The sequence below is a fragment of the Megascapheus bottae genome, chromosome 15 (genome assembly GCF_031878675.1).
Source record: "Megascapheus bottae isolate mThoBot1 chromosome 15, mThoBot2.hap1, whole genome shotgun sequence".
Taxonomy (NCBI): Eukaryota; Metazoa; Chordata; class Mammalia; order Rodentia; family Geomyidae; genus Megascapheus; species Megascapheus bottae.
In genome coordinates, this window is record NC_143523.1 from 59,018,217 (window position 1) to 59,041,433 (window position 23,217).

General features: G+C 42.7%; 1 protein-coding gene across 2 annotated transcripts in view; it reads left to right on the forward strand.

The window, feature by feature from the left end:
• LOC150054464 (beta-microseminoprotein-like) overlaps positions 1–23,217 on the forward strand; it is a 32,567-nt gene that overhangs the window by 930 nt on the left and 8,420 nt on the right. The window contains exon 2 of one of the 2 annotated variants that reach the window (XM_090347039.1): positions 18,005–18,062. The exons of the other annotated variant lie outside the window; for it this stretch is intronic. Coding sequence (XP_090203165.1) covers positions 18,060–18,062 — 3 coding nt within the window. The 5' untranslated portion in view covers positions 18,005–18,059. The remainder of the gene's footprint in view (positions 1–18,004; positions 18,063–23,217) is intronic. 2 annotated transcript variants of the gene reach the window in all.

Below are 23,217 nucleotides of genomic sequence, written 5' to 3' on the forward strand. Positions count from 1 at the left end.
TTTTTTTTTTTTTTTTTTTTTTTGCCAGTCCCAGGCTCAGGGCCTAAGCACTGTCCTTGGACTTTCCTCAAGGCTAAAGCTCTTATCACTTGAGCCACAGCACCACTTCCAGCTTTTTTCTATGTAGGTGTTACTGAAGAATTGAACCCAGGTCTTTGTACTACTGTACCAATACTTCTGACCCCACAATAGCCTTCTGAGGTTAAAACTTTTATCCTCAAGTTGTAGGTGAAGAAACTGAGGCACAGAAAAGATTGCTTATTCATGGCTCCACAACTAGGAAAGAAGCAGAAGCAGGATCCTCCCAGCCTTGCCTCACATTCATTAAGAAACAAGAGCTAAGTGCTGGTTGCTCGTCTGTAATCGCCAGTACTCCAGAGGCTGACATCTTGAGAATTGTGGTTCAAAGCCAGCCTAGGAAAGAAAGTTCATGGGACTCTTATCTCCAATTAACTATCAAAGAAGGGGAAAGTAACACAGCACTAGCCTGCAAAAAAGCTCAGGGACAGTGCCCAGGCCCTGAGTTCAAGCCTCGGGACAGGCACAAAAAGAAAGAAGCAGGGGAGGGAAGGCAGGGTAGAAAGGGAGGGAGGGAAAGAGGGAAGAAAGTAGGGAGGGTAGGAAGGGAAGAGAGAAAGAAAAAGGAAGGAAGGAGAGAAAAAAGACAGCTAAGTGCTTGTGGCCTGTGCTTGTGGCCCATGCCTGAGTTTAAGCTCCCACTACCAAACAAAGAAAAGGGAGAAAAAGATTAAGAACTTGGTTGTGATTGTGAAAACTGAATTGAGCCAATTTCCAAACTTGTACAAATTTGTATCTCATCTACCATCATGACAGAAAAGTACATTGACCATGTGGATGAACCTGACCTCGATGTGCTTAGTACACGTTATTAATCTACATTAATCTACATTGTTTGGTCAGGGTCTCCATATATAGGCCAGTTTAACCTAGGACTTTTCAGTCCTACTTCCTCCACCTCCCAAGTGCTGAAATTACAGGTGTGCACCTGGAAACCTGAACTTTCACCTGAAGCTCTGTGAAGTCTGAGTCTGAACTGTAATCAAGCAGCCTCTTAAACTTGCTGGTCTTCCTCCTACTTTCCAGTAGCTCAAGCTTCATTCCTCAGTTCACCTCTGTTCTCTGTTGCACCCTCCGCATTATTCTACCTGTCCTGTATGGGGTCTAGTGATATTTATTATCCGTCAACACCTTCAGTATCCTCACCTGTGCTTCCCACACATAAGAAATCATGCTAATGTGTCCCTTTCTCCTTTCTTGTACCTTCAACACCAATTAGTACTGTTTTATCTATTCTTGGTCTTTTTACTTATCCTTGATCAATTTCCTTTTGTATTTGTGTGTATATACCAGTACTCAACTCAGGGCCTTGCATTTTCACTTCGATTTTTTATTCAGGCTGATGCTCTACCTCTTTAGCCACAGGACTCCACTTTGGCTTTTTGCTGCTGATAAGAGATAGTCTCACACTTTCCTGTTCAGGCTGTCATCAACAATAATCCTCAGATCTCAGCCTCTTGAGTTGCTAGGATTACAGGCAAGAGCCACCAGCACTGGGCTTCTCTTCTGAAGTTTTAAAGTTCTAAAAGAAAAAGAGAATCCTACTTTCTTAAAGGCTATATTTCTAGTCTACTAGTTGGTAATTCACATAAAAGGGGTGTGATGGGGCTGGGAGTTTGGCCTAGTGGTAGAGTGCTTCTCTAGCATACATGAGGACCTAGGTTTGATTCCTTGGTACCACATACATAGAAAAAGCTGGAAGTGGTACAGTGGCTCAAGTAGGAGAGCACTAAGCCTTGAGAAAGCCCAAGGACAGTGCTCAGGCCCTGAGTTCAAGCCCCAGAACTGGCAAAAAAAAAAAAGAGGGGAGGGGCAAGTAGATTGTTTCTTTAAAAAAAAAATTACTGCTGCTGCCAAAAAAGGTAGAAGGAGAGGTTGCAGGAGAGCAGAAACAATCTATGTGCACTGAGAGCCTCTAGAAAAGCAGTACCCACGATGCCAATAACCAAGGCCAGTAATCATCAGGGTATTGATTCCTTTCCAAGTCCTGGGAGGCAGAGCTCCAGCACACCATGGCCATGCCATCTGCAGGGGGAGAAAGGATGTCTTTTTAACTCTCTGATCTAGGGTTTGAACCATTTAGTTTGTTCAAAAGAAAGATACATAAGCCATAGACTTAAAATAAAGGGAATAGTTTTAAGTAACAACTGTGTGTATTTGTTAGAAAACATTGATCCAAGAAGTTACTCTGGTTGTATTTTCCAAAAAAAATTTTTTTTGTTGGTTGTGGGGCTTGAACCCAGGGCTCTTTGTGCATAAGGCTAGCACTCTACCACTTGAGCAACAGTATCAATTCTGATTTTTGAATGGTTAATTGAAGGTAAGGATCTCATGGAGACTTTCTGCCTGATTTGGCTTCAAACTGTAAGTTTTTAAAGGAGAGCACCACAAGCAGTTTAAGTATTTTTACCAAAACACACACACACACACACAGAATTAGACAGCTAATCTTGACAGGTTACTACAGTCTGCCCAGCTCATGCCTTGAATTCCTGGCCAAATCTAGACTAGCACATCTACCATCTACATAAAGGCCAGTGCAACTAGAAGTGAAAGAACCTGATCGTTAGTCAGACCTATTCAACCAATAATACATACAGAATTACCTTAAAAGTCTGCCTATGTAATCCTAGCTACTCAGGAGGCTGAGATCAGAGGATCAGAGTTCGAAGCTAGCCTGGATAGGAAAGATCTCTAATAAACTACTCTGAAAGAACCAGAAGCAGTCCTGTGGCTCCAGTGGCAGAGCTCTAGCCTTGAGTACAGAGAAACTCAGGGACAGAGCCCAGGCCCTGAGTTCAAGCCCCAGGACTGGGAAAAAGAAAAGCACCAAAATCCTAATTCCTCAGTTTAATTTCTGTGTAGTATGCTGCTGAACAAACAAAACTGATGGACATTTCAGTCGTCGCCAGTACCCCACTATTATAAGCAGTGCAGCCAAGATACTTTTCACAGACTCCTGTGTACACGTGCACATGATTTGGCTGTAACAGAAGAAAACAGATAGTTTACATCTCTCCTCCTCAATCTGCGTGGCAGTGACCTTGCTCAGGTGTCTGGACTGCTTCCTTGTACCACTGAATTTTTGGCTTAGAATTCTCTACCTGAGGCTTGAAACTTGGGAACATTTCCATGTAAGACTTGTGTTATCTGGGACATGGCTGCTTCTGTAACTGCTTATCACCTTTTTTGCCAGTCCTGGGGCTTGAACTCAGGGCCTGAGCACTATCCTTGGATTTTTCTCAAGACTAGCACTCTACCATGTGAGCCACAGAACAAGTTCCAGCTTTTTTCTGTGTATGTGGTACCAAGGAATCAAACCCAGGGCTTCGTGCATGCTAGGCAAACATTCTACCACTAGACTACACTCCTGGCCCCTCTCATCAACTTCTTGTTGTGGGACCTCATTGTTTCTGTGCTCTCAATCCCCTCCTCTATGGTTATAAGCTCAACTATGTAGTCACTAATATTTTTTCCCACCTGCTGGGTGAGGCTTAAAGATGAAGAGGCTTAAGAATATCTTGCAGACTCTTAAATCTCAGACCAGGAATATGGTTCAATATGGTTCACATAGAGCATATTTGAGGTCCTGACATATCTCTTCATTATCCCCAAACCTACACAGATCTAAATGTCAAAGTTACACTCATAAATGTCACAGCAATGCTATGTACTTTTTTCTCGGTGCCTGTTCTGGGGGTTGAACTCAGGGCCTGGATGCTGTCCCTGAGCTTTTTTGTGCTCAAGGTTAGTTCTCTATCACTTGAACCACAGCTTTACTTCTGGCTTTTTGATGGGAGATAGGAGTTATACAGACTTCCTGGCCTAGGCTGGATTTGAACCTGAAGTCTCACATCTCAGCCTCCTGAGTAGCTAAGATTACAAGCATGAGCCATCAGTGCCTGACCTCAAGCTACATTCTTTACATAGGTTCCAAGCAGATGGATGTATGTGCCTGTGTGCACATATGAACTATTTGAACTTATCCTGTCCATAATTTATTGCAATCGTTTAGTGTTGATGCAGTACAAGTTCAATTTAAGCTAGACGCTGGTGGCTCAGGCTTAGGAGACTGAGATGTGAAGGTGGAGGTTCAGAGCCACCCAGGCAGGGAAGTCTGTGTGACTCTTTAATCAATCACCAAAAAACTGGAAATGGAGCTGTGATTCAAGCAGTAGAACACACACACACACACACACACACAGTTCAATTTAATTTATAACAGGTCAGTCTGGACTTTGTTAAATATGTTCTGTGTATTCATTGTGGGTTGTTTTTTGGTTTTGTTTAGTGTGGGGAGGGGCCTTGAACTCAGGGTCTAGGTGCTGTTGCTGAACTTTTTTTGCTTTGAATCTGAATCCTCAGATCTCAACCTTCTAAGTGGCTAAGATTACAAGTGTGAGCCACTGGCACCAGCCCTTTTTCCTTTTTTGAAGATACTTAATACCAACAGGAAAGACCTAATAATAACAGCTGCCAAAAGGAGTATAAATCTGACAACGACAATGCGCTTGCCTATAATATGAATGCCATTGCTCAGTCCATTGTGATGTGAATTCACAGAGTTGTTGATGTATTTTTCTCCATGCCTCTCCTTCCAGGCTGCAGCACTTTTCAATCTGAGGCATGGGTACAACACTCAAACCAGAGAACAGGTGTCAGCAAGAAGTGGTGTCAGGGCCTTGGCTATCAATTTTGAGCCCTTTTATCTATAACATGCTCATGGGCCACAAGGTGAAACATGACACTGTGAAAAAAGGCATACTACCTTTCATGAAAGGCAAAGTTTCTTGACCCCAAAGTTTTCGTAAGCCAAACTATTCTTTATTGAATAGGAAACAAGATTTTAGGATTTTTTTTTCTTCATTTAATGTATGTAGGGGAACAGATGTTGTCTCATGAAAGCCTAGGCTCCCAAGTTTTGGAATGGAATCTCTGTAACCTATTCTGAAAGTATGAAGAGAAAAATATGGGTTTCAGTCTTTTTTTTTGGTGTATCCTGGTTCCTTTTATCTCTTTTAAGTGTATATGCCAGTCCGGGGGCTTGAACTGAAGGCCTGGGCACTGTCCTTTAGACTTTTCTGCTCAAGACTAGTGCTCTACCACTTGAGACACAGCAGACTTTCAACTTTTGGACGGTTAATTGGATGTAAGAATCTTAAAGACTTTCGTCACTCTGGTTTGGAACTGTGATTCTCAGATCTCAGCCTCCTGAGTAGCTAGGATTACAGGTGTGAGCCCTTAGTGCCTGGCTGTATTAGGTCGTCTTTCTCTCTCTTTTTTTTATCTTGTATTGGTCAGCCCGGCCCATCTTCTCTTCATTTTAGTCTTTTCTTAGTTTCTGGAAATAAAGCAATAATTTGAATCAAAATAATTGTGAAAAAATGGTCATAAATCAGAAAAGAATTGTGAAAATGATTTGTTGTATTACTTGTTGTGAATGTATTATCCCTGTCTTCCTAAAAGAGCCAGTAAGAACTTTTACCATTCCTTCTCTGTAGAATACAAAGTGAAACAGAAACTGACCGAGTTCCTATTTTAAAACACTATTTTTATTTTTATTATGAAGGTGATGTGAGTCTTATGGACTTTCCTGCCCATGTTGGCTTGAAACTAATCCTTAGATCTCAGCTCCCTGAGTAGCTAGGATTACAGGCATGAGACACTTCTACCTGGCTTGCTTGCTCTCTACTGTCATCTCTCACTCTTTTGCTTTTTCTCTTTTTTCCTCTCCTACTCTCTCTCTCTCCCTCTCTCTCTCCCTTCCTTCTTTCCTTCCTTCCTTCCTCTCTTTTTCTCTCTCCTTCGCTCCTTCATCCTTTCTTTCTTGTCCTAGTGCTTGAACTTAGAGCCTGGGCATTGCCCCTAGGCTTCTTTAAGCATAACCCTCTATCACTTGAGCCACAGGTCCACTTCTGCCTTTTTCTGAATAGTTAATTTGAGATAAGGGTCTCACAGTCTTTCTTGCCTGGGATGGCTCTGACCTGCAATGGTCAGATCTCAACTTCCTGCTAGGATTAGATGTAATCAGGCATCTGGCTATGACTACATTGCTTTTTGAACAATGTCACCCTTCCCTCGCTTACTCTCCTAGTTTTTTCTTCATATCCCCACCTACAAGTTGTACAGTTCAATTTCAGCTATATCTAGTAAATATCACTATTGCATGCATTCATCCCTTTTCCCTCAATTTCTCTGTCTCCTCATACCTTCCCAAAGACAAATATAAAAAAACTCACAAATAAAGAAAAAATCTCATTCCCATTTCATGACAGAATTCTTAAAAGAAAAAAAAACAGATTTATGTTAACTCTGTCCACAGAAAATCACACCCATTTTAACAGTATAACACTTTCAAAATGGACCGAATGTACATAACCAATGCTCAGATTACAATGTGAGCAGTACCATAAGCGGTCACTTCCGGTCCCATTCAATTTCTGTCTTCCCCTCATCTAAGGGTAACCAGCATCACTTCTAACATCATGGGTTACTTTTTTATGCTTTACAGAAATGAAATGCCCTAGTTTTCATTCCCCTGGGAGCTGACCCTGAGATGAGTATTTTTTAGACAGGTTTATTTGGGGAGTGCCAAGAACTCTGGGGGTGAGTGGCAGGGGAATTCCTAAAATACCACCATGTCCTTCTGCTCTGACATCCTTTACCTGTCACATCTTCATCTACTCTCATGACCTTGAGACTTTTCAACATAATAGTTACTTTGTGGAATTCCCCAGTCTACAGGATTTGAGTTTGTCTGTTTTAAGGTAAAGAATATAAGGCATAGCTTCTTTGTGTATCTTGTTTCCTGAAATAAAAGTGGTTGATGCCTCTTGCTTGTATTGGTAGCATAGGGATAAGAATTTAACTGGTTATTCTTGAATTTCTTTTGCAATAAACCAATTTTATAATCTTAAAAAAAAATAGAGTCAGGCAGACAGTGGCTCATGCCTGTAATCATAACTACTAAGGAGGCTGAGATCTGATGATCACGGTTCAAAGCCAGCCAGGACACTAAAACATCTGAGATTCAAGTCTCCAATTAACTACTAGAAAACCAGAAGTGGTGCTTGGCTCAAGGGGTAGGACAGTAGCCTTGAGCTGAAGAGTTCAGGGACAGCACCTAAGCTGAGTTCAAGCCCCATGACTGACAAAAAAAAAAATAGAAGGCATGCAGTGGGTAAGTATGTTGCTTAAAGTCACACAGCATATAATAGGGAAGGTCTTCAATCTATCCATCTGGCTCCCAAAGCTTAGTTTTCTACTTCACTCTAGTAGACTCTTAAAAATACTTAACTGTGTAATTTGTGGGTTGGGGCAGGAGGAGAGAAATGGGGGAAAATGAAGTCACATTAACCAGGATGCATTGTAATCAGTACCTGACTTGTGGGATTATAACTGCTTCGTACAACTCCTCAATATTTAACCAAACTATTTTATTTTGCAAAGTATTAAGGATAGCATAGAAGTAGGTGACTTGAGAACAACAGCAAGTTAAAATTCAAGGAGTAAATAAGCTAAGAGGTTGGAAATAAGCATCAAGTACTATATTAACATAAGCAAAAGTTTTTCCCCATTCATCTGCAGTGTGTATGTGCACGTGTGTGCATGCCTGTGCTGGGTCATGACAAATCCAGGACTTGAACTCATATTGCCTAGTCTGCCACTCTACAACTCAAGACACCTCCAATATGACATTTTGCTGGTTGTTTGGAAATCCACTTTTCTCCCTGGCTGGCTCTAAACCTTAATCCTCAATGCCTGCGAAATGGTGGGTTGCATGTCAGGAAGGTTATGAAACTATACCTGCATATGTTTCTAATAGGTACAGTCTCACTTCAAGGCTCACAGGTTTGCAGGCCTCAGGCTTAGGTACACTAGTGGGTGTCCTACCTGGGACCCTAGGAGACAGTCCTGTGCTATGTCTGCTCCAGGAATTTGATAGTTATTATGCATTGTGATGTGGGGACACTCCAAGACTTTTTCTAACCCCTATAAGAAGTAGAAACAGCTTCTCTTCCTGTCCAAGATTCAGCTTACTTCCCCGAGTTCCCATTGTCCTGTATCCTTCCCTCCAGAGCCCACTGCAGGCAGTGGAATGATGGCCTCTCTCTCAGGAACCCACATCCAGGACTCAGTCCTGTGTCACGGACTGTGGAAGTCCATTTTTGAAACAAGTCTATTTCTTTGAGTCCCTTCAGGAAGCATCCTGCATGGAGTTCAGGGCATCTCCTAAGAGGAGGGACAAACCTCAGAAGTTAATGCTTGTAAATACCAGCCCAGTATTAAGCAATTAATTTTGGGGAAATAGACACAGCATGTTTATCTACCTTAAATAATATCTTTACTAACCTACTGCAATTACTCCTCCTTTGAATACTAGACAGAGTAAACATTACTGCACAGAGTAAACATTTATTAAGTGCTTATCTGCTCCCAGGCCTGCCTCCATTTAACTGTAGAGCAGATTAAATATTTATCTACCGTAGTTCCTCTTCCTTTTGACATTATGACAGATCAGATCAGAAAAAGTTTCTGTTGACTTTCATTTTTTTTTGGAGTGCACAGTAGGAAAGGAGATAGAAATAAAGTACAGGTAACTAGGTTTGATCCCATGATGGATGTGCTGTGGATGTCATGGAACAGAACAGCTGGCTCAGCTTACAAGAAACATTGCAGCTCATCAACCTCAATCCTTGAATCCAGAATGAGAACTCAGGCAGGAACTGAACATGATAGGACAGTTTGAGAGAAATATGGCAAAGAGAGGAGATTATATGCCATAGGCATGTCATGGGAATATGGCACCTCGTCCCTTTTCAGAACACAGACTTGAGTATTGAGTTTAAGTAGAGAAAGGATTTAGGGGCAGGTGACAAAGTTAGGCATATTTTAAGAGTTTCTATTGCAGCTGTGGCCTGCTTAGCCATTATCTCAATTCTGATTTCCTGGGTTCTTGAGAAGTTATATTATCACCTGAGTAGCACCATCTGGTTCCCATGAGATGGTTTCTCTAGCTCCAGGGTGCAGCCACCATTAGTAGCTATCATCTTCATCTGAGGGTGAGCTAGCCTGCAAGGCTCTGCTCTTAAGGGTCGTTTTGAAGACTGTTATCAGTCCCATCTTTTCTTGGAAACCAGAGTGACTGAAAAGAAACAGCTTGGAAGACAAAATGAAAGAAATGCCAGGCTTTTATCCTGTTTTCAGTCATTTGTGGCCACAAGAAAAGCTTTAGTACAAATACACTGGAACTGGGTTGTCTCTAGCATGAGAACCACAGCACTGGAGAGTGTTTGCTTGAGCCCACCTCCCAGTCCTTCAGTTTGGCTTTGTGTTTCTGAGGTGATACCTTGTTAACTTTCCTAAGACTAATTTGGAACCTGGATTCTACTGCTTCCTGACTAGCTGGGATTACACATGTGTACCACTGTACCCGGCTCCATATTTGCTTTCTCTTCACTCTAGTGTGAAGCTTCTGTCAAGTTGGGATGAGCCATTCTCAGCTGTTGTAGACATTTCTCCTGATCTACATGGCATGCCAAGGATGTGTGGATTAACTAGAAACTAATATCCCAACCATATTGGGCTCCCCAAACCCCCAGCAAGAGTCACCAGCACTCAGTGAACAGAGCTAGGAGCCAGTTTAATATCAGTGTAGCGGATTACTCTCCACCTTCAGGCTGAGAGTACAACCCCGGCCTTCTATGGGGCTGAGCTTTGATTATTAAAAAAAAAAGACAAAAAAAACTAATTAGACAGCTAATCCCAACAGGTTACTACATTCCCAACTTCTTTGTATATAATCAAATCTTTGATAGAAGACAATAGGTCAGGTCAAAGCTATAGTGACTCAAGGCTTCCACAAAAATGAAGACTCATGCCAAGTGTCAATTCTCCTATCTCCTATTTTTCATTTTCTGTAGTATTCCTTTTTTGAAAAGTGACTGGTTCTTTGTTGGGTTGATGGGAGAGGATTCTCATCTTCTGTAACTTCTTCCAGCTGACACAGGGGTGTTGACCCTCCCAGCCAGAAACCTATAGCCTTAGCCTATTTTTTGCTAATCATTGCTTTAACACTTTTTACACTTCAGCTTTTATTTTCATTTGAAGCCTTGAAGCACTAGACACAGCCCATTGCTTTGGGGTCACCTATTTTAAAATAGGCAGTTTTTCCAATCTTGAGTTTAAAGAGTTTAACTCTTAGAGAACATTTGAATTAAAATGAGTTTTTTGGTAATGCAAGAATTACAAGCACCATCACAGTACTAAGAATTCTAGACTGGCATATGCCTTTAAAAAAGAAAATTCAATTACAAAGTAGTATTGAGAACAAATTACATCACACAGATAAAATTTTTAACCATCTTTTTTTTTTTTTCCATTTGGTTGGCCATGCGGGTCAAACTCTGGGCCTGGGTGCTCACTGTCCCTGAGCTCTTCAGCTCACAGCTACCGCCCTACCCCTTGAGCCAAGGACCACTTCTGGTTTTCTAGTGGTTAATTTAACAGAGATAAGAGTCTCACAGTCTTTAGTGCCTGGGCTGGCTTTGAACTGCGATCCTCAGATCTGAGCGTCCTGTGTAGGATTACAGGTGTGAGCTACTCACCTGGCGTAACCATCTTTTAAACTATTTTTAACCTGCTTTTTCAAGTTTCCTAAGGGGCAATTTTTAGAAATACCAATCATCATCCACATCAGATTTCCAGTGTCAGTCAGCAAGGAAAAGAATATGAAGTTGGTCTACTTGACCCATCCAACTAGGTTTAGATGAACTGCCTTCATGCCAGTTTATTCTCTTCCACCATGTGTGGACTCCTCCTAGGGCCTGTCCCTTTCTCTGATACTTAAATATCCAAGCGATTTTAGATGCACAGAACAGACTAAGTTTCTAATACTTGAAGGATTGATCCCCACCCTGTTTTCCCAGGTGCACAGACACTAGGAAAGCCACCCAAGTGCAGACTGCCTGACCCCAGCAAGTCAATCTGAGCCTAGTTGTAAACATTCCATCGTGGGCTCAGCAGAAAAACCCTTCGTGTCCCTTTATCTCCTTACGTAGGCCTCATAGAGACCCAACTCCTATTTCTAGCTTGGGCACAGTCTCCTCCAAGCCCAAGAGAAGGCTGTGTCCCTTACTGCTCTATCTCAACAACCCCGGCCTGCCTTCCTTTCTCCATTTTCCTAATACTTGACCCCAACTTTTAGCCAAAGGAAATAAATCCCCGGTGCTTTAAGCCAGGATTACCTGATTACAGTGTAAACAGCTTCATGACTTATACCAGATCTCACTTTGCAAAAATCAAAAGATCCTTAAAAACCTTTTTTCTTACTCAGTCCTTGGGCACATGGTTAGAATTCTACTACCTGAGCCATAGCACCACTTATGGCTTTTTTTTTCTGTACATGTGGCACCAAGAAATCAAACCCTGGTCTTTGTTCATGTTAGCCAAGCACTCTACCACTGAGCCCAACTCCTAGCTCCCTAAAAAGCCTTTTAAATGCTAACATATTATCTTTTGAACTTAAAGCTCACCCATTCGCCTTTGTCAAGCCCATTGGGGGGTTTTCCCCCCCTGGAGATTTAGTGACATGAGCATTGTCAGGTCAACTACCTGTGGGGACCGAACCTACACACTATCTCCTGCTGCAACTTCAACATCTGGGGGGTCTCTATCTTAATTGGGTAAGCCTCTAAACTTGAGAAGTTTCTACAAAGACAAGCAAATAACCTATATCCCTATTTCCCTAGCTCTACCTCAGTGAAATCTAATTCCCAGAATTCTCCAGGCAAAAGGGTCATAGCTCTTAATTCTGGAACAGAGGTTGTTATCTACTCACTGGCAGCTGACATACTTAGAAACAATACTGTGCACAAGATTTTTCAGATGGGGGATAAAGTAAGTTTATGACAATTGGTAAGTTTCATTTCCCTCACGTGGGTGTTTTGATGTGCACTAGGAAAATTTGTGCAACAAACGCACAACGTTAAAATTCTTTGGTCCTCGAATGTCTTCCATCTGAAGGTAAAGTTCTTCCACTTGTAAGTCCTCATCTAAGTAACCAGGCTTTTGGGGAGTTCTGGAAGAGGGGTCACGACTAAAATATCAATGGCTTTACCTCTACTTTTGCTGTCAGCTTGGCTATTTTTGTCAGCAGCCTTGTTTCCCTTTCCTACAGGGAATCATTCCTTTTGTGGCCTGGGCAATGTATAATGACCACCTTTTGGGGGAGCCAGACTGTCCAACACTGCCAAGATCTCTTCCACATTGTTTTCCTGCTGAGGTTCATGGGCCTCTTTCTTTGTATAAGACCTCAGTGAAGTTTATAGTCTGTCCTTCTGCCTACCTTGCACCTTTAAGGTAATCAGTTCTGCTTTCTGGGCAGAGGTAGGCCTGGAATCAGTTCTGGAGGGACCCAAGTCCTGAGCCAGCACCCCTTTAGCTATTCCCCTTTGCTCAGAGATAGAAAACTGGAAAGGCTTCTGCAAATTGGGAAAAGCCAAGGCTGGTGCCAATATTAGGGCCTGCTTGTAATGAGTCAGAGGGCTGTCGCTGCTCCCATAAATTGGGGAAAGGAGCATCTCCTCCAGCTTTAGTCAAATACAAAAGCTTAGCTACTTCAGCAAATCCTGGTTGAAGGGGGAGGTATCTTTTGAATGGCTTCAATTTTCCCTTTCGACACAGTTCTGCTGTCCCCATTTCAACATAGCCTGGTATGCAAAGTTGTGCTTTCTTAGCACGATACCTTGTAGTTCAAATGCTCAAGCTTTTTGAGCAAGTCTCACAAACCTCCTTGCTTGAGGCTGTCAGTAGAAGGCCATCAACATATTGTTAAGAATTACTTCTGGGTGTTCTGTGCAAAAAACTGCCTGGTCTTGATTGGTGGCTTCAGACAATTGGAAAGCTCTTGAAACCTTGCTGAAGCCTTGTCCAGATTAGCTTGCTGGAGAAGCCGCCTTCTGGGTCTGTCCATTCGAAGGTAAAGATTAGCCAACTGGTGTTTTACCAGTTTCACACTGGTTTTTGGTCACGCTGGTTTCAGTCTCCTGGAAGGTGACTGTGGCATGCAGCTTTGAAGACACCCGGTGGCTATCCCATTCCTCGGAGTTAAAGAGGGTCTGTAAAACCTGCTATCAATCATACCAAGTAGGTTAACGAAGAGAATAGATTCAAGGAATAAATGCCTAGGGTTTTCAGAAAAAGGAGGGAGTAAGTTATCCTTACATTCCCACGTTCCTGAAGAACTGGGGGATCTGGTTTGACCAGGCTCCCTGAAGATGATCCTATGAACTGCATGAAAAAGGACCAAGATTAAAGGAACCCTCAGATGGCCAGTTTATACTGAACTCCTGCAGTTCAAGCTCACCAGAGAGCCCAGAGATGACCCATGAGCACTGGCTCTACTCCTGAAATCAGAGATACGGTCAAGCATTAATTCCACCAGGGCTAGAGATGTCAATTGGCCCATGTTGTCCCGTTGGTAAAAGGAAACAGCTACACAGAGACAAACAAGTGACTACACAAAGATCCACCCAAAGTCAACACTTAACCTGTCCTGGTCTAGTTCTGGTGAAGTCACCAGTGTTTCAATCGGTGCCAACTAGATTCAGTTGGTCCAACAGTGGGGCAACGTCTCACCACCACACATGTCGAGATGTATAGCTGCATCCAGGTCACCCATGACGTATCAAAGACCAGCACACCCTGGCCTGTTTCAGCCAGTACACAAAATACCAGTCTGTTTCAACTGGTGCACTAGACACAAGACAAGACTCTCATTAGAATGTTTTAACCGGTGAACAGGACACTAGATGCTCACCAGTCTGCCAGTCAGTACACAAAGCATTCATCAGTCTCAGCACACGAAATGTTCATCTCCATAGGATTTTAGACAGACTCCTGCTTAATGTTGACCATGGAAGTATCCTGCTGGAAAAGGCTACTACTGTTCTTCTCTGGGGCTGAGAGAATTTTCTCTCCGTGGCCACCCCCTTTAAAAGGTCATGGCTCACCTGTCCTGGGCTTCCTGAAATCAAGGCCTGAGGCTCGAATCTCTCTGGGGCCTCCATATGTAATATCCCAACCATTTTGGCTTCCCTGAATCCCCCAGTAATAAATCACCAGCACTCAATGGATGGAGCTAGGAGTTGGTTTAATAGCCCAGCGGCTACACTCACCTTTGGGCTGATAGAGAGCAGCCCTGACCTTCTGTGGGGCTGAGCTTTTAAAGCACCATACACAGGTGGTCTTGTCCACCAGGAAAACACCACGCATAGGTGGTTACGCAGTTTAAATATTTTTGCAAAAGCAGAATTAGACAGCTAATCCTGACAGATTACTATAGAAACAACCTTTTGGAGGAGTCCTAAATGGTTTCCTTTCTTTAGTGTTTGCATGGAGAGAGGCACTGTAGGCTATGTCCTCCTGGTACCTTTGGACCCAGTGACTACACCACTTCCTTGAGCTGCTGGACACAAGAGTTCTTTGAATCAGAGAGCCTTGGGGCTCTGGTCTTATCTCAGTGATGCATCTTACTCCTACTCCTTCCTGGATAGATTCTACCTCCCAAGGGGAACACTTGAAAGAGAGGCTCTGTTCTTCCCTCAACTGGGGAGATCAGACCTCTTTGTGCCTCTCAGACCTCTAAATCCTGTTTCTTACCTTGAGCAAGTTCTCCCATTAGCTTTTTCTGAAAACCTAATTCTCTTTGGAAAGAAAAGCTAAGCAGCATTGCTAGTCAGGATCTTTGTTTTACAATCCCTGGTAAGATGAAGCTGGCAGCCTGATTGTGTAATATCCCAGCTATTTGGGGTGGGGGTAGACCCCTCAGCAACTGTCACCAGCAGTGAACAGAACTAGGAGTCAGTTTAATAGCAGCACAATGGCCACTCTCCACCTTCAGGCTGATAGAGAGCAGCTCTGACCTTCAATGGGGCTGAGTGTGTGTGTGTGTGTGTGTGTGTGTGTGTGTGTGTGTGTGTGTGTGTGTGTGTGTGTGTGTGTGTGTGTGTGTGTGTGTGTTGGTTGTTGGGCTTAAACTCTGGGCCTGGGTGCTGTCTCTGAGCTCTTCAGCCCAAGGCTATCACTCTACCACTTGAGCCACAGCAGCACTTCCAGCTTTCTGATGGTTAATTGGTACTGAGACTGGCTTTGAACTGTGATCCTCAGATCTCAGTCTCCTAAGTAGCTAAGATTACAGGCATGAGCCACAAGCTCCCAGCCAGGGGCTGAGCTTTTAAAGGTAAACACCACATGCAGGTGGTAGTCATTGTATGATGTCGACTTACGATGCCCAGAGTCAATAACCACAGGATGAAACCACACACAGGTGGTCATAACCACTGACAGGTGGTTGAGCAGGTTAAGCATTTTTAAAAGAACAAAAACAAATTTAACAGCTAAGCCTGCCAGGTTATTACAGATTGAATATGAGAAAATAAAACTGTGTGTGTGTTGGGGGGAGGTGTTTCTTGGTACTGGGGTTTGAATTCAGGGCCTTGTATTTTTGCTTGGCTTTTTCATTCAAGGGCTTTTCACTCTCACTTTGTATATGCATGAGCCTCTAATCTACTAAAAAATGCTAATAAAACTATTTCTTATGGCATTGGGGTTTGAACTCACCCAACCCTACAGCCATGTGCCCACACAGTTCTGCTTTAGTTTTTTCTCAGATAGATTCTTCTTTTGCCCGGGACTAGCATTTGCCTATGATCTTCTCTGTCTACCACCAGAAAGATAGAAACAACATGCCTGCCTTGTTTTTGTTGAGATGGGGTTTTGATAACTTTTATCTGAACTAGTCTCATACTACAGTCCTCCCAATACCTGACCCCCGAGTAGCTGCACTATTATGTGGCACAAGCTGATGTGATTGCCCTGAAAACAATTTTTTGATAACCTTGATATGTTGCTCACTCATGTCTTCCTCTTTTGAGGAGCCAAACTTCTCTGGGACTGAGGAAACCATATGTTACAACCTGAAGGCTCTAAGCACAATGAATCTTCCCACCAGGTCCACATTCCCACTACCTTCACCTTTGCCTTATCTACCACAGAGAAAGGCATATTAGGGTCTGCAGAAGACCAGTGCTTAGGTCCCCTACATACTAGCTATGTGTTCTTGGTGACTCACTTGCATCTCTGAACTCCAGTTTCCTCACTTATGTAATGGACTGAGCACCTCTTTTCCCTTGGGAGAAAAAGCACATACAAAGCAATTAGTGGTTAAAAGGTGAAGTTATTGTTATTCTAACCTGGTCCTCTAGCTAGCACCATTACAATGGGAAGCACACATGGGATGTTTCTTCAGGACCAGAAGTAAACTGTCCTGTACTTCAAGCCCAACTACACTCAAAAAAAGCCTGATAGGACTATGTTATAGGCCACTTTCCACATATTTATTCATCAGCCTCTGATCATTAAAACAAATACCTGAGCTGAATCACCTTATGAAAAAGAAAGCTTTGTTTGGGCTGACTCATTGGAAACCTCAGTCCATAAGCACTGACCCATTGACCAGGGCCTGGGCTGAGGGAGTGTCATGGTGGCAGCATGTTGTAGAACCAAAACTACTCTCCTCATCACCAGGAAGTGAAGATAAAGACGAGATCAAGGTATACCCCTATCCTCTTAGGGTGCAATTCCATCTCCCACTAGGCTTCTCCTATTAAAGGTTCCACATCTCTCCCCTGACCCCATAGCATCTTGCTGGGGACTCTAACACAGGAGCCTTTGGAGGGACTTGTATAGATTGTAGTATCATGTCCACACCGTAACATTTCTTTATCACGTTCTAGTGGATTTAATCTATATAATCCTTCATCCAGGTGGGAGACAGTACCAGTCAAACTCAACTTACCAATCTCATTCTATCCCAATTAAAATAGCATCTTGAGGATGATTTGTTTCACCAAGGAATTGTACAATTGTGCCTATTTCTTTGCTCCTCCCTTTATCTGTCTGATTGTAAGTGTAAGGTCAAGGAAAGACATAAGACATTCACTGTATCTTTTATCGAGAGTACAGGAGTTTTCCTTACTATCTGTGTTAGTCTCTGTTTCTTAGAGTCAAGTCTGTTCGTGTGCCAGAGCCCCTTCTCCTGGTTGGGCACCAGCACCTTGGGTAAATCAGTAATCTGTTCTTGACTCACTCTGGCTGGTGACCTTCCCTGTGAACTGGGCTCACTGTGGGCTTATGGTTGCTTCTCTTCCAGAATGCTTGGTATCAATCCTATTCAATAAGGTCTACTTCATCTCTTACAGAAACCTGCTTTGCCAAGTGACCCAGACAGATTCAGATCCTCCACTTCCCCAAGGGTCTTCAACATCAGGATAACTAGCATAGACAGAAGGGCCCAGTCTTTCCTCTTTGCCATATCTGTGCTTTGATCTCTAACCTGCTGCAACACAGTCTCTTAACAGTGTGAAGTTACAGTGTGTTATAACATTCACAAACAAAAAATTCCTCTGAGTTGGGCACCAGTGGGTCATACCTGTAACCCTAGCTACTCAGGAGGCTGAGATCTGAGAATCATGGTTCACAGCCAGCCTAGGCAGGAAAGTCAGTAAGACCCTTATCTCCAAATAATCATCAAAAACTCAGAAGTGGAACTAGCTCAAGTGATATAAAAACAATCTTGAGCAAAAAACCCTCAGGTACACCACCCAAGCCCTGGTGAGATCAAGTCCCAGAACTGGGACCAAAAAGAGAAATAAAAGTTCTTCTAAAAGTTGTGTGGCTACGTATGAAGATGACTGCAGGTGTTGCAGTCTTCCTGCTCATATGGGACCTATGATGTACTCAGCTAGGTGGTGGGTGGGAAGTGTGGGGCTGGTGCTGGTCTCCATGTGGTTTGGGCCAATTATCTTTCCCAGGGTGTTGTAGGTGTGGTTACCCTCTCCTTTATAATGCACACTCTGTTATTCAGGTTTGCTCTGCCATTTCCTGAGTGCACCTGCTGTAAAGGAGTCCTGCTGAGCACAATGGTAGGTAACTGACTTCATACCTAAATTCACATCTTTATGTCCTGTGATACTAGCACATGTGCATTTCTTCTGCATAGCATCATTGTCTTTCACTTTTATTGTTAAATAGATGTACAAAGAAGTTAGTTTTCAGTCAATGTCCCCTTTTCTCCTGCCTATCCCTACCCTCAAGTTCCATGGTTCCATTTTTATATAATGTACATTAGTTATAATAATTGTATTTGTTCGTCCTTCCTCCATCCATGTATCCTTCCATGGCCTTTTCCCCCCAAATAAATTTTACTTCCTAATATTCATTTTGAGAAACAGTTCATTAGATGCTCAGAGTTGCATCTTTGAATTCCACCCCTAAGAATACCATTCTTTAGTCAATTTAGTTGTGTATACATGCATAAACCCTGTATATGTTACATACATGTTTGTATTTAGATATAGCTTTCACATAGGAGACAGGCATGCATGGTTTGTATCTCTGAGCTTGAGTTACTTCATTTAACCTAATTTTTTCTTGGTTCAGGATAGCATCTTGGGGTGTGTGTGTGTGTGTGTGTGTGTGCGCGTGCATGCATAGATAAATTTTGGTGGCACTTGGGTTTGATCTGCTGTCTGAGCAGGCAAGCATTGACCACTCCTGAAACCCTATGTTTGTTTGTTCTTTTTTAAAAAAAACTGTTGTTGGTGATTATTTTAGAGATAGGGTATAAATAACTTTTCTGCCTGGGTTGGTTTTAAAAATTGTGAACCTTTTTACATCAAGCATTCTCTGTGTCTAGGATTCCAGATATGAGCCATGAGTACCTGTCTTCGGATAATTTTAATATTCAATAATTTGGGAGCCCTTTCTCTTGGCTCTTCTGCTGTATCATGTTAAATTAAGGAAAAAATCTTGTGCTGGGTACCAGTGGCTCACACCTGTAATCCTAGTTATTCAGGATGCAAAGATCTGAAGATCATGGTTCAGAGCCACTCTGGTCAGGAAAGTCCATGAGATGCTTGTCTTCAACTAATCAACAAAAAGATCCAGAAGGAAGGTGCTGCTGGCTCACGTGGTAGAGTGCTAGCCTTGAGCTGAAGAGCTCAGGGACAGAGCCCAGGCTCAGAGTTCAAGCCCCAAGACTGGCAACCCCCAAAAAACAAACAAACAAAAAGAGCCATAGACATAATGTTTTATTATATAGATTAATATGTATCTATGACATACAAATCCTCAGCTTAATTTTATGTTCTAAAATCTATGTGTCAGTGATTGCATATAGGGATTCCTTTCTTGAATACTTGCTTGTTAAACATGACATTTGAAATATGATGTTAAAATCTTTAAAAAAAAAAGCCAGAAAAGCAGAAGTAGAGCAATGACAACACAAGCTTGGAACAAAGCTCAAGAGCAGTGATCAGGCCCTGAATCCAAGTCCCATGACTGGCACTCAAGAAAAAGAAGAAAAGAGGGGGGAGGAAGTCGTCACTATATTGAGATACTGAGAATGAGGTTGTTCTTGAGCCTGAGCCCTCTGGGTGCCTGGGAATAAACAGTTATAGTTCAAAAACCCACCAGACATTTTCCCATAGAATTTGGAAAAATGTACAGATCAATAATAAGACAAAATTGGTGGAAGAGAAGTATTTTATAGGCCCTTACAGAGAATCATATATGTATGATATAGGCCATTAGTTTTTCATTTCTATTTTTTAGTGTAGGCTATTTACTCCCACTTTTCAGTTCTGCTTCCCTTTTCCTTTCTTCTGAACAAACCATATCTGTACCACAACCCCTGTCTTTATTTTAAATATTTTGTGTTCCTATAGTCCTTCCCCAATCTTAGATGTCAAATTCCTAACAATCTGGTACATTTCCTCTCTGTCAGGGCACACAGAAAAGGCACAGGTCTGATGGCTATTGTGGGGAACTATAATAACAACTCCAAGGGCAGGGAGCCCTAGGAGTGACCTAGTAATAGAGTGCTTACCTAGCATTCACAAAGCCCTGGATCCCGCAAAGCCCTTGGTCCCACATACACAGAAGTGGCATTGTGGCTCAAGTACTAGAATGCTAGCCTTGAGAAAGCTCAAGGACCATGCAAGGCCCTGAGTTCAAGCCCTGAGACTGGCAAAACAAAAAACAAAACAAAACAAAAAAAACCCAAACTTTTACTGCCCAGCAGAAGCCACTGGCAGAAAGAGCTGAGGCTCCACCATCCCACCACAAACATGCCTTATCTGCTCTTGAGTGTGAAGCACACCAAGGCCTGCTTAAGGACCTGGATGGGAGAAGTAGAGGCGACCTTAAAAGGTGTCTGGTAGTCACCTTACCAGTCTGCTAGGCAGAAGTGGCATACCTAGGAGTCTGAAGGCAGACATGTGACAGCTCTTCAGTGACTCCATCTTCATGGCCAGGAACATAGCATGAGGCTAGGGTGTTAATGAGTCTGATCGGAGGGTCTGTGGATTTCTCATCATGTAGCACCTGCCTCCTGGCTCTGTGTGCTGACTTCTGAGGAAGACCTCAGATCTTTCCACCAGACCTCAAGATCATGGTTTTCTGCAGAGAGTTTGGCCTAGCATGCACAAAGACCTGGGTTTGATTCCTTGGTACTACATACATAGATAAAGCCATAAGTGGTGCTATGACTCAAGTGGTAGTTCAAGCTCCAGGACTGGCAAGAACAAACAAAACAAAACAAAACAAAAAACGATGGTTTCCAGAGTCCCTTGGAAGTTGTAGACAGATATGTGTGAGAGAGAGACATTGATACGTATGTACAGGATTAATTAAAAACTCGCAGTCTTGTCTTGGTTGCTGTTTTGGTTTGATCTAATTTTTTAATTCAATTATCTGTATATATGTTTTTCTGTATGTCCGATAAAGAACACATAAATTTTAGTTTTTACATTGTTAGTATAGGCCATTTACCATCTCTCATTTACCCTGTAATTCAAGGCTGGGAAGTATCCCTGAGGTTTTGTGTTCAAAGCTAGCACTCCATCACTTGAGCCACAGCTCCACTTCCAGCTTTTTTTGGTAGTTAATTGGACATTAGAATCTCTCACTCTTTCTGGCCCCAGCTGGCTTCAAACAGCATCCCTCATATCTCAGCCTCCTGAGTAGTTAGGATTATAGACATGAGCCACTGGTGGCTGGCTCCATCCCTATTTTATCCTACCTGTACCACAATACCTACCTTTCAGTATTCAATTTTATTTTATTTTTTGTTTGCCAGTCCTGGGCTTGAGCTCGGGGCCTGAGCACTGTCCTTGGACTTTCTCAAGGCTAGAGCTCTACCACTTGAGCCTCAGCACCACTTCTGGCTTTTTGTATGTATGTGGTACCAAGGAATCGAACCCGGGTCTTCGTGCATGCTAGGCAAGCACTTTAACCACTAGGCCAAATTCCCGGCCCCTCAGTATTCAATTTTAAATTGTATTTTTATTCCCTTTCTAAAGTCTATGTTTATACTTTCTATCTACAAGTAGCATTGTTCTAATGCTTTGTTTCCTTTTGCCTCTGTCCCTTCATTCCTAATTTTTCCTCATTACTAGATATTGTTATCAGACAACTAGATTGCCCAAACATCATTGGCTTTATCATTTTTATTTTGAATTTTGTGTGTATGTGTGCACATGTGCATATGAATGTCTGTGTACTTATGTGTATGAATGTGTATACGTGAATGTATTTTCTTCGTTTTGCTTCCCCACTTTCTACTCTAACCTATTAGCTAGATTTTTTTCCAGCTGCCTCATTCCATTCTCTTATTAGCCTCTCCTACTACACTTACTTACCACCACTGCTTCCTTAATAACCCAATACCCAATATTACTTATTACTGTTTTTCCTGTTATCATGTCCCTATTACTACCTGGGTAAACTAAAATTTTCTATGAAGATAGATTGCTGCCTCTACATTCATTTAAAGATAAGAAGTGGTAATCCATCTCATGTGGGATTACCACAAATACAAAGTTGTGCTTTATCAACTTCAATTGCTTTTGTAGCCAAGGTCCTTTCCTTGAATGGAAAAGTGTTCCACTGAAATTGTTTATCTGACAATTGAGGCACACCATCCAATCTAGTAAGAATGACCCAGTCATTACCCATTCTTAAGTGAACTGCAAGAAATCCATGATTAAAAGGACATCAAGCTTGGCACTGGTGGCTCACACCTGTAACCCTAGCCACTCAGGAAGCTGAGATCTGAGGGTCACCATTCAAAGCCAGCCTGGGCATGAAAGTCTGAGACTGTGTGTGGGGTGTGTGTGTGTGTGTGTATGTGTGTGTGTGCGTGCACCAATCCTGGGGCTTGAACTCAGGGATTGGGCACTGTCTTTGAGCTTTCTCAAGGATAGCACTCTACCACTTGAGCCACAGCACCACTCCAGTTTTTCCTGCCTTTGTGGTACCAAGGAATTGAACCCAAGGCTTTGTGCATGCTAGGCAAACACTCTATCACTAGGCCATGCTCCCAGCTCTCTATGAGATTTGTCTCTAATTCACCACCAGAAAAGCAGAAGGGGTGCTGTGGCTCAAGTGGTAGAGCACTAGCCTTGAGCTGAAGAGCTCAGGGATAGAACCCAGGCCCAGAGTTCAAGCCCCATGACCAACCAAAAATTTTTTTAAGAAAATTTAAAAAGGACACCAAAATCTGGTCTGAGATGCAAGAATCCTATTAGGGGAAAGTCACTACATTCATGTATAAACCAGGCAACATGTCTCCTTCAAAAGCCAATAGCGCCATAAAAACATGGTGGCTCATGCCTGTGGTCCTAGCTACTCAGGAGGCTGACATCTGAGGATCAAGGTTCAAAGCAAGCCCCTGCACTAAAGGACCTGAGACTCTTCTCTCCAATTAATCTCTAGAAAATGGGAAGTGGAGCTGTGGTTCAAGGGTAGGGTGGTAGCCTTGAGCTGAAGAGCTCAGGGACAATGCACAGGCCCAGGGGTAGAGCGGTAGACTTGAGCTGAAGAGCTCAGGGGCAATGCCCAGGCTGAGTTCAAGCCCCATGATCCCCCCCCCCACACACACACACACAAAACAACAACTTAAATGAAACAATGACAAGAACCATGGCTAATGAAATTGAAGTATCCAAAAATTCCAAAGTAGATACCAACACTCAGTCAATCAGGCTAGGAATCTTTTATTAGCCATGTGACAGCCAC